At 43.6% G+C, this 11,031-nt stretch overlaps 1 protein-coding gene across 1 annotated transcript; it reads right to left on the bottom strand.

Annotated features, from left to right (window-relative positions):
* Nucleotides 1-9,146: 9,146 nt before the first annotated feature.
* Nucleotides 9,147-10,103, bottom strand: LOC131220184 (uncharacterized). Its single transcript, XM_058215146.1, has 3 exons — nucleotides 9,701-10,103; nucleotides 9,499-9,577; nucleotides 9,147-9,396 (listed from the first exon to the last, which is right to left on the bottom strand). Exons 1-3 carry the CDS (start codon nucleotides 10,101-10,103, stop codon nucleotides 9,147-9,149), a joined length of 732 nt encoding a protein of 243 aa, XP_058071129.1.
* Between the last annotated feature and the right edge of the window lie 928 nt (nucleotides 10,104-11,031).

Genomic DNA, 11,031 nt, shown 5'->3' with positions numbered 1-11,031 from the left:
TGGTTGAGATCGATTGGCCTGCAGTAGGTAATATGAGCAAGAGAAGCGTTGGCAGTTTGAATGTGGGCCATTGGTGGCCTTTTTGGTTTTGTTTTCTGTGTTGAAGGGGCAATGTGTAAGGCTCCTACCCTGTATGAAGAACAGGAAGGATGAGGGGAATGTGCAGAGGGGAAGATCAGGAAGGATGAGGGGAATGTGTAAAGGGGAAGATCAGGAAGGATGGACTTTAGTTTGAAATCGATGGCAAAGAGAGGAAACCATGAGCTTGTTTGTGGGGAATTTGCCTTTCTCTGTAAAAATTGAGGATATTAATGCTAGGTTTGGAAAGTTTGGGTATATTGTCTATATCTTCATCCCTGTTTTTGCTAATTCAGGGAGACGTACAGAATATGCTTTTGTTAGATTCTTGGAGGAGTAGATAGCCTGTAATGCGATGGAAAAGCTAGATGATAGAGAATTTTATGGGAGGAAAATGACCATTAAAATAGCGCATCCATGCCAAGACAATGTAGATCGTCAGGAAACTGCCCCTTGGATTGATACTCTCCCTAGCATAACACCTCCCCCGGCCCTTCATCCCAAAATTTGGCCTATTGCAGGTGTTGTATGTAGCCAGGGATTTTTTTATCCTCTTGCTCCAATGTCTTATGCTGATATATTCCACCACGGTGGTTCTCCACCTTTAAATGAGGCCCCTGTGGTAGTCCTCAAATGGGTCTCAAACAAGAGATGGGTGGGATTGGCAAATGCTGTTATGTTGAAAAAGAGGAGAGGAAGAAAAGATTTTTGAACTAAGGAGTATTTCAAGGAGAATATTTTTGTATATTTTAAATTATAAAAGAGGATATTATAATGCTTTGAATTGTTTTTTTTTTTTTCAAAAAAATTTCATTTCATTTCATTTATGAAAGGTATAGACTTTACAAGGCTCTGCATAAAAGAGAACTAACGGACCCCTCATAACAAAAAAAGGAGGGGACGAAACGAAAGGGGGACACAGGCGTCCACTAAACTACCATAAAAGGCAAAAGAAAAGGAGGGGAAACCGATTTAGGTAATCAATCTGAGTGATCCTTGCCCGGCCCTATCCAAGAAGATCATTCCTCGGACGAGGAAAGGAAGGGATCTGAAATGAAGATAAATCAAAGACTGTTGAAGGAGACTCCCTTCCCTAGCCATACCATCTGCTGGACTGTTACCTTCTCTGAGAATTTGAGCGAAAGAAAAATTACCCAGCCGATGTAAATGGTTGATTCTAGACAGCCAAGGTTTTGACTTCCAAGGGGTCTTAGATTGATTTGTGAGACTATGAAACACCAATTTTGAATCAGTTTCGACAATTACCCTATCCAAGCCTTTTTCCAAACAGAGGATCATCCCATCATAAATAGCACGAAGTTCCACCATATTGTTAGAACTGACCCCGTAGGCCACGGTGAAGTCGAATAGAAAAGCACCATTGTCATTCCTTTAGATGCCACCCCCACCTGAGGGTCTGGGATTTCCTAGCGCCGAGCCATCCACATTTAATTCGACCCAGCCTGGAGACGGCTACCTCTATTTCACCAGAATAGAGAAAGAACGACGCTGGTTAACCACCGGTTTCATTGGCCTAAGCCCACGAGACTAGCCAATGTTGTCCAATATATCCACTCCAATTACCAGGTCTGCCCACCATCTAACACAGGCCATTGATTTCCTGATAGTCATAGGAGAGTTGTCATAGACTACGCCATTTCTTGAGCGCCAGATCTCCTAAAGAATAAGTATTGGCAGCAGAATTCTGATTGAGTTCGGATCAACTCCTGGTGCCGATGCATTCCTCCAATGGTTTAGTTTACCTGCAATTGAGCTGTGGAGCAGAGGAGGGACACCGCATATCGAATCGAAAGAAGCCCAAAGAGCTTGAGCATGGCGACCGAAAAGAAACATATGAGATATAGATTTCGTTTGGGAGGGGGGTTATATTTAAATCTTCCAGGCAACATCGACACCTCGAGGCAATGGCCACGCCTTTAGCTTAAACGCTGTTATTGACCGGGATCGCATTTTGCACAAGTCTCCACATGAAGATGGAGAACTTAGGAGGGAGAGGGCCTAGCCAGATCCACTTTGCCCAAAGGATAGGCGAACTCGGAGGTCTCAACCGCTTCCAGGCTGATCGAATAGAGAATCTCCCTGAAGGTTCGAGCAGCCAAAAGCACTCAGGGGTATCATCAGATGTTGAAAAATCGCCACTGAAAATTTTGTCAATTATCTGTTGAGGCAGGAGGGAGAATACCCAAGCTAGGGGGAGGGGGCTAGAGCAACCAAAAACATCTTTTAATTGCAGTTCCTGAAGTTCTGGAGGAATAGGACCTTCAAACAGACGTTGGAGGGGGGCCCTGCCCAGCCAGTTATCTGACTAAAACTTGAGTTCTCCATTGTCGACCTGCCACTAAACTGAGTCCAAGAGAATAAGAAATAGGGACCTTACACTCTTCTAAAAGGGTGACGGATTTGACGAGAAGGGCACCTGCTCATTGGAGTGAAAGTCCCTGAAATATTTGCTTCGCATTAACTTTGCCCAAGGATCAACAGGATCTCCATGATTGACTACCCAAGCTAACTTAAGACGATGCGCTTCTATGACTTCTTTCAACCTTCTAATACCTAACCCGCCTTCCTCAGTGGGTCTTGCAATCTTTTTCCAAGTCAGCCAGTGGTGTTTCCTGCTCCGATCGGTCCATCCCCAAAAGAAATTTGAAAAGCTTTTTTCAATCCTATCGATTACTTAGTGTGGGGTATGCATCGTTGACATGATATGGATGGGAGTACTGCTCAGAACATGACGATTAAGAGTGGCTCTACCTGCTTGTGAAATTAGTCTACCCGCCTAACCTGACATCTTCCTATCCACCTTGTCCACTAGAAAATGAAACGTTGAAGATTTGATTCTGCCCGGGCAAAGAGGGGCACCCAAATAGATGATATTGTCCCTAGCTTTCTGAAACCCAAGAATACGCTCGATTGATCTGATCCTAGCTGGAGTTTCAGAGTTGGAATAAATGAATCTACTCTTTCATAGACTGATTTTTTGGTCTGTAACTACCTAAAATAAAGCCGAAAATTGATTGAGATGGAGTGATTCCCTTTTACCGTTGTTGAAGAGAAGGATATCGTCGGCGAAGAGTAAATGGGAGGAGACGGAGCAGCCCCTACGCATGGAAAACTGTTGGCATCCGCCACTTACAATCATAAGGTTTAGATTCACTGAAAAAGTCTCCATAGCATTGAGAAAAGCGCAGGGGATAGTAGGTCCCCTTGTCTCAAACCCCTATAAGATTTGAAGGAGCCTATCGGTTCTTCGTTGATTAGGATGGAGAACCAGTTGTTCCCCCAACAGCTCTCCATGAGGTGGACCCATCTCTGGCTGAAACCGAATTTGACAAGCACTTGTTTCAGATAATCCCAACTCACCCTATTGTAAGCTTTCTCGAGGTCAAGCTTGAGAATGAGATTACCCCCCCGAACTTTTCTGTTAATGTCCTGGATCATCTCTTGGGCTAGTGTTATATTCTCTACTATCGATCTCCCCTAAATGAAAGCTCCTTGTTCTTGTGAAATCATCTTAGGTAAAAGCGAGCTTAATCTGTTAGCTAATAGTTTTGCAAAAATTTTATAGATGACGTTATACAAGCTAATAGGGCGAAAATTGACAAAAGAAGCCGCTGCAGGAGCCTTAGGGATAAGGTAAATGAGGTTAGAAGTGAAGGCTCTTGGAAGAGCATTCCCAGCCAAAAAGGCTCTTACCACTTGAAGAATGTCGTTGCCAACAATGTCCTAACAGGATGCATAGAAGGCCACCGAGAAGCCATCGGGACCCGCAGCCCCATCACAAGGCACAGAAAAGGCAGCCGCTTTAACCTCTTCCGTGGAAGGAGGAACCAATAACGAGACATTATCCATGTGGTTAATAACCTGGGGGATCGCTTGGATGAAATCAGCATTGAAAGAGATGGGTTCAGCTTGAAAAAGGTACTCGAAGAATTTAACTGCTTTGACCTTTATATCTTGGATAGAAGAGACCAAATCCCCAGTCGCATTTCTAATGGAAGTAATGAACGCCCTTCTAAGTCTTTCATTGACAGACGAATGAAAGAATTTGGTATTTTTATCTCCCTTTACAAGCCAAGAATCTCTGAATTTTTGTTTCCAAAAGACCTCCTCCATGATGTGAAGCTGGCTTAGCTTATGTTTAACGTCAATTTACTGAAGGGAGAGATCTTCAGTGGGGTCAGATTGCATGTTGAAGTCGATTCCTTCGAGCTCCTCTTCCACTTTCTGGATATGTAAGAATATATTTCTGAAAGTTTCCTTGTTCCACACCTTTAACAGTTGTTTTGTTTTCTTCAACTTCAACTGAATATTGATCATCGGTTAAGGGGTGCATTCTCCCATCCAAGCCTTTTGAATTAGCTGATGGAAAGAATCATGCAGTGTCCACATTCTGAGGAATTTGAAAGGCCTAACCTTTGGTGATCATGTGAAGGGAAAATGAGGCTAAGCGGCGCATGGTCGGAGTTGATTCTGGGAAGATGTTCGACGTGAAACAGTGGGAAAGTAGACACCCAGCTAGAGTTTAGGAGAACACTGTCCAGCCTTGCCCAAACACGGGCATTGCCTTCACGGTTGTTGCACCATGTAAACTGGTTGCCCATGAATTCTGCGTCAATCAGGCCGGTGTTGTGGATCATCTCAACAAACTCTATCATTCTAGAAGCATCGGTAGCACGACTACCTCTCCTTTCTTCTAAATTAGCCACCACATTGAAGTCTCCTGCAATGGCACATGCCCCCTAGACCGATCTGCCATGAACTTCAATCTCGTACCATAGCTTTCGCCTCTGGATTTTGCAGCACCTAGTATACACCACCGAGAGAGAGATCGTATTGCTCCTGGTAGGGAGAGCGAAGGATAGAGTTATCATCTAGTTTGAAACCATGGTTGTCAAAGCATTCAACTGATTTTTGAAGAAAATTCAGATTTTCTCAATGAAATCGAGCAATGAAAGGCTAACTTTAGGCCCAACACTACCCTTTTATTATCAGAAAGCATGGGTTCCAAGATCACCAGGAGACAAAGATTGAATTTCTTTACCATTTGTTTAAGGGATTTGACCGTTGGCACATTGCCGACTCCGCGCGCATTCCATATAATTGTGTTATCCATCCGTAACACATTCAGAATTCACTGCTCGGCGTTTCAGATATCGCAATCGGCTGTACCATTCACTCGAAGATTACAATCTAAGCTGAGGTCTTCTAGACTGCTTTTTAGTATTTCTATTCGCTGTGGCAGGAGCTAGAACGAATAGGGGATAGAGAATCATTCTGCCCATTCGACAATTGGGTAACTGAGGATGCAGCGTCGACATGAGGGGATGAATTGGCTTGCTCTTTATCGAAGAAGGAGGATAGGTCCACCATAATGTCACCCAACTTGTCTTTCGATACGAGGTTTCCAAAATCGAACTCCTCTACACCATTCCAACATTCTTGAAAAGGCCTGCTATTGAACCTACTGCTGAGGTTGTGATTAACATGTAGGGGCGAACTACCCTCCGATCGAGCTTTGTTACATCTCAAGAAACATCTGGAGGAGGAGGGATAGATTCCCGGAATCACTTGAATGGGACGAGGAGTGGAGCATGTGTCTGCTGTTTAGAGGGTCATTAGAGATGCTGAAGCTGGAGGACTCGGAAGGGCTAGCTGGGACTGCTTGCAGATGATAAGGGCAAGGCTAGAAGTAGGGTAGGAATGTTTGCAGGACTTGGGTGATGGAGCAGAGGTATGGGAGGGTAATGGCAGGGTGGGTGCTACTGGTGGGGGGCTAAGCAGGGGAGTTCCAGTTGTAGGGTCGGCTGATAGTCAATTAAAGGGGGTAATGTGGAGAGGGGTTGGAGATCTGAGGGAGGAGGTGGGGGAGGAACAACACAGAGCTGATCTTGAGGGATGGAGGGAATGTAGCAGGTTAATCATGAATGTCTAGCACTTGTAGCCCCAGTTCTAGGGTCACCACTCTTAGCCATCTCAATCCGGTTTCGCGCAGAATTGATCCATAACTCTGTAGGGATATTCTCCTTGCCACAAGCATGCTCCTTTTCTTGATTCAACTCCTGAGATTATAGGTGGTTACTGGTGATCATAGATGAATACCTCGCTATTTTGGGATCAGCATTCCTATCTATGAAGGTTTTAGGATGTATCATATCCGAGTGCTTGACTGTCGGAATTAAGCTCTGTTGTGGCTGATCGTAAGGCTGCAATCCACCCAGCATATCGGCCTCATCATGATAGACTGAATTATGGTCGGGTTGCCTTTCAAATTGAACACACTCCTAACGCATTAAAGAGATAACATTTCTGTCCATCGCAGGTGAAGCGTCAGCTGAAACGATCATCGTATCTTGATCAGGAGCTTCTTGTTCTCCCCAGGTGCCGTGGATGACTATTGGCCCCACTCCCGTTGCAACCCAATCAACTGACTTAACGATGTCGCCAATGTTATCATTTTTCTCTAGCGTGACATTTTCATAAACACCTATTATGTCTCTTCCCCCAACAGTTTCTTTCTCGCAAAATACCATGACTGGCATGACGTCCTCAGGGGTAGAGACAACGCCACCAACCCCCGAATATGCTTTGACACCATCACCTATATTAGTGTAATTACAATCACTTGACTGCTTGCTCAATATTCTGTTACTAGTATCTTCTACTCTTGCAGAAACATTTTCACAAATAGCTGGTGGGGGTCCAGTGTTACCATGAAACCTTCTGAGTAGATGTTTATTGGATGGACGAAGAGGAATTACACTTGAAAAGAGACTCCATCTCCGTAATAATGGGATACTCCTTCTCCAAAACTCTTAACCTCAGCACTTGGTTGAAAGAGACTCTCGAACGGGGAATGACTTTAATCCTCGCAAATGCCTGAAAGTATCTGAACCTCAAGTTGGAGTCTATTTGAATGATCTTACCAAAAAAACTCACCAGATCAAGAATGACGGACTCGATCCAGGCATGAGTTGGGATTCTGAACAGTCTGATCCAAACACCATCAGATCCAATGACCTCCTATAGAGACCATTTTTCTATCGACTAGAGCCCCATTTCCTTTTGTAAAGCAGTGTTTCTCTTGAAAGCGTCAATCTCGAATTTAGATTTGAATAGGATTAAAAATGTCGTAGCAGTTATCCTTACTATCTCCGTATCAGAAAGCTTCAAATTTGGATTCTTCAATGATCCTATTAGTCGATCAAGGCTTTGAATTAATGCTTTAAATTGTTGAAAGGGAGTATTTATCTTGCCTCCTAGGTATATCAAGGTCCCTTTTTATAGACTCCTTAGGAAGAATCTACATTCAAGGGTAAATGCACTGCAACTTCCTACAAAGAGCATTAATTACCTTTTTTTTTCAAAAAAAAAATGCTTGATTCATATTAATCATTTTAAACAGAATCTTACAAAAACAAGTCTTCCCAGGAGAAAAAGGACCTGGCGAGGACCAAACGAAACAACAAAATACCGGGCCACTGTAATCTCGTTATCCACAAAACCAAACCAAAACAAAAAAAAATGTAATGAAAAACCTCCCACCAACTGAAAAAGAAGGTTGGAAAGCTACTTCCTCTCCCTGAGAGAACCTAGCCCTACCCTGTCTAAGACAAGTAGCCCACTCACCTAATGTGGAAGCTTAGCCCAAGAACTACTACAAAACTGAGATTGAGAGGAGCTCCCCTCGTGGGCTAGCGCATCAGTTGGAGCTTTCCCTTCCCTGAAAATGTGCAAAAAAACTATCTGTCCTTTTTGACGGAACTAGTTTGTTATAGTCGTCCAACCTCTCCATTTCCAACCTAGGCTTAAGTTCTCCTTAAACACCTTGACTACCAACTCCGAATCTGATTCTACCACCACTTTACAAAAACCTTTTTCTATACACATTGCTAGCCCGTCATGGGCTACTCTGACTTCAGCCTCAATGTTAGACATCACTCCATATCCTACCGAGAAAGTAAAAATGAGTTGACCTTTGTCGTTCCTACAAACTCCGCCACCCCCTGCTAGACCCAGGTTTCCTCTAGACAATCCATCAACATTAACTTTTACCCATCCCACAGGGGGTCTATGCCATTTAACTATATTCTGGCTCCCATTCCTGACTTCGCTCGTACCTACAGGGGGCTGAGGGTAAACATTTGAAAGCAGACCTGTCCTTCTCCCTTCCACTTTATTTCCCTGTCTGGATAACCACCTGGCAATGTGAGCGATCACTAATCCTGCCACAGGAGCTTTACTTTCGAACACCGCCTTATTTCTTACTTTCCATAGTTCCCACCAGATGAAAGAAGGAGCTAGAATCATGTTGATATGGCGAGAGTTGCTTACCGTGTATGCCATTCTCCATTGCGAAAATCTGACTCTTCCGCTGTGGGAGCTTGCATAACTCTGATACTGAAAGCCCTCCCAAAAAAATTCCTCACTGCTGCAGCTACCTCACCGTCTAGAAATAGGTGGCCCAAGGACTCTGTAGCTAGCCCCTGTTCTAACCTTTCTCTGCAACATACACACCTTGATGCTAAGTGAATGCCCCTTGATTGAATTGCATTCTCTACCGAGAGAGAGTTGTTAAAGAGTTTCCAAACAAACAGTGAAATTTTTGGAGGCAATTGACCGTGCTAGACCCACCTCGCCCATTGTTTCCTTGAAGAAAACAGCCTGCTCACTTCCCATGCCAATTTTGCTATGAACTTTCCTGATGAAGTGAACGGCCACACGGGGGAATCTGGACCCTCTGATAGTCAGAATCCCCCTTGAAAGATAACATCTACAACTTGTTGAGGAAGCATCGAGAGTACCACTGTTGGAGGGAGAGGTCCTGCCGGACCTAAAATCTGCTTCACCTTTAAGTCTTTGATCTCTTCTTGAATGTCCCCCATCACATAATTTTGCAGAGGACTAAGACCGGTCCAATTCTGTTGCCAACATCTACATTCCCCCTCTCTTATGCTCCATTGAACCTTATCATTTAGAAAAGGCATCAGGTTCTTCATTTTCTTCCAGATTGGAGAGCCGATTCCATTATTGATTCTTAAGGCCGAATACTACTGCATCATACCATACTTTGCTGCCATGAACACTGCCGAAAAATTGGAGTCCTTTTGAAATTTCGAAGTCCACGCCATCTTTATCTGAAACGCATGCATTACTTCTGATAATTTCTGGATTCTTAGTCCTCCTTCCACCTTCGGCCTAGTAATGGTTTCCCAACTTCTCCAATGGAGTTTCCTTTTCCCATCAGCCCACCCCCAGAAAAAGCTGGAGAACCTGCCCTCTAGCTCTTTAAGCATGCTCCTATGAATAGTAGTAGTTGTCATGGAATGAATGGGGATGCTCCCCAGCACATGCTTGATTAGGATCGCTCTTCCGGCTTGAGATAGAAATTTGTTTTTCTACCCCCTAATACGCCCCTCAACCTTGTCTATGAGGGGTTGAAAATCTCTTGCTTTTAGCCTTCCCACTGCTAGTGGCACCCCTAGATAGCAGAAAACTCCCCCGACCCTGTTTATGCCTAATAAGTTGGAGATGGACCTGATCCTGGACGTCGTTATCATATTTGAGCATAAGAAGGAGCTCTTTCTTCAGTTTATCCTCTGACCAGATGCTTTCTGGTAATCATCCAGAACCGTCATGGTTTTGCGGAGAGATTTGATACTCCCGTTAAGAAAAAGCAAAGTGTCGTCCGCATATAGGAGGTGTGTAACTCTTGGACAGCTTCTCTTGAGTTTGTACGGTAAACAATGGCCTTGATCTACATGCCGATTGAGACCTCTACTAAGAACGTCTGCACAAATGATAAAAATGCTTGGAGAAAGAGGGTCCCCTTGCCTCAGCCCTCTAGAAGGCTTGAAGAATCCTGAAGCTTCCCTGTTAACCAACATGGATACCCAACTACTAGCCCAACAATTTTCGGCAATTCCTATCCACTTAGAGGAGAAACTGAACCGCATCAGGACCTGTTTGAGGAACGTCCATTCCACTCTATCGTACACTTTCTCCATGTCCTACTTCAGAACCACATTACCTCCTTTAGTCTGCCTATTGATATCTCTAAACAATTCCTGCGATAGAGCAATATTTTATGATATCAATCGGCCTTTTATAAAAGCTCCTTGCCCTATGGATATCAAGTGAGGAAGAACCTGATTGAGTTTGTTAGCAATGATCTTTGAGAAGACTTTATATATGCAGTTGTAAAGGTTAATGGGATGATAATCTAACCATCTCTTAGGAGCAACCCCTTTGGAGGTCAGACAAATCAGCGTGGAGGACATTGTTCTTGGAATCTTGCCCCCTTGTAAAAAATAAGTGATTACCTTGTGCATATCTTGCCCAATTATATCCCAACATGTGGAATAAAAGATCCCCGAAAATTCGTCTGAACTAGGCGCTATATTAGCCGGGATGGACTGGACAACCTCATGAACTACAAGAAAGCATCTCATTCATCTCCTGCGTCACTAAAGGGGGAATAAAATTCAATAGATCTGCTCGTGTTTCTCTGAGGCTACTTGAAAACAAATTCTCGAAATGTCACACCGCATTTTGCTTTATATCCTCCAGCTCTGTTACCACCTGACCTGATTCTTGTTCGATCCTGTTGATCGTCGCTCTTCTTTGTCTTTCCGTAGCACTTACATGGAAGAATTTTATGTTTTTATCTCCCTCTTCTAGCCAGTTTAACCTGGACTTTTGTTTCGAGAATATTTCTTGCTTGATTTCTAGTTGATAAAGACGGTCGGAAGCTTTTGAAATCTAATCTGATTGTCGCTGTCCTGATCCTGACTCTGCAAATCCTTTTGCATTTTCAATTCAATTTCTACTATCTCAGCTTCTGCTAACTTTATTTGCTCAAATATGTTTCCAAAGCTCTCCTTATTCCAAATCTTTAACTCCGTTTTAACACTTTTCATCTTAGTAAGAAAATTA

This window comes from Magnolia sinica, chromosome 12 (genome assembly GCF_029962835.1).
Source record: "Magnolia sinica isolate HGM2019 chromosome 12, MsV1, whole genome shotgun sequence".
Lineage (NCBI taxonomy): Eukaryota > Viridiplantae > Streptophyta > Magnoliopsida > Magnoliales > Magnoliaceae > Magnolia > Magnolia sinica.
This window is presented reverse-complemented; position numbering and strand designations above follow the sequence as displayed.

What these genes read in the sequence shown, in the direction of transcription:
- LOC131220184 (XM_058215146.1), bottom strand. Translation starts at nt 10,103, where the DNA reads ATGGAGAAAGTGTACGATAGAGTGGAATGGACGTTCCTCAAACAGGTC. An exon ending in TGATTACCAGAAAGCATCTG is followed by an intron (nt 9,578 to 9,700) that starts GTCAGAGGATAA and finishes TCTGCTATCTAG; the next exon opens with GGGTGCCACTAGCAGTGGGA. An exon ending in GTTGAGGGGCGTATTAGGGG is followed by an intron (nt 9,397 to 9,498) that starts GTAGAAAAACAA and finishes TACTATTCATAG; the next exon opens with GAGCATGCTTAAAGAGCTAG.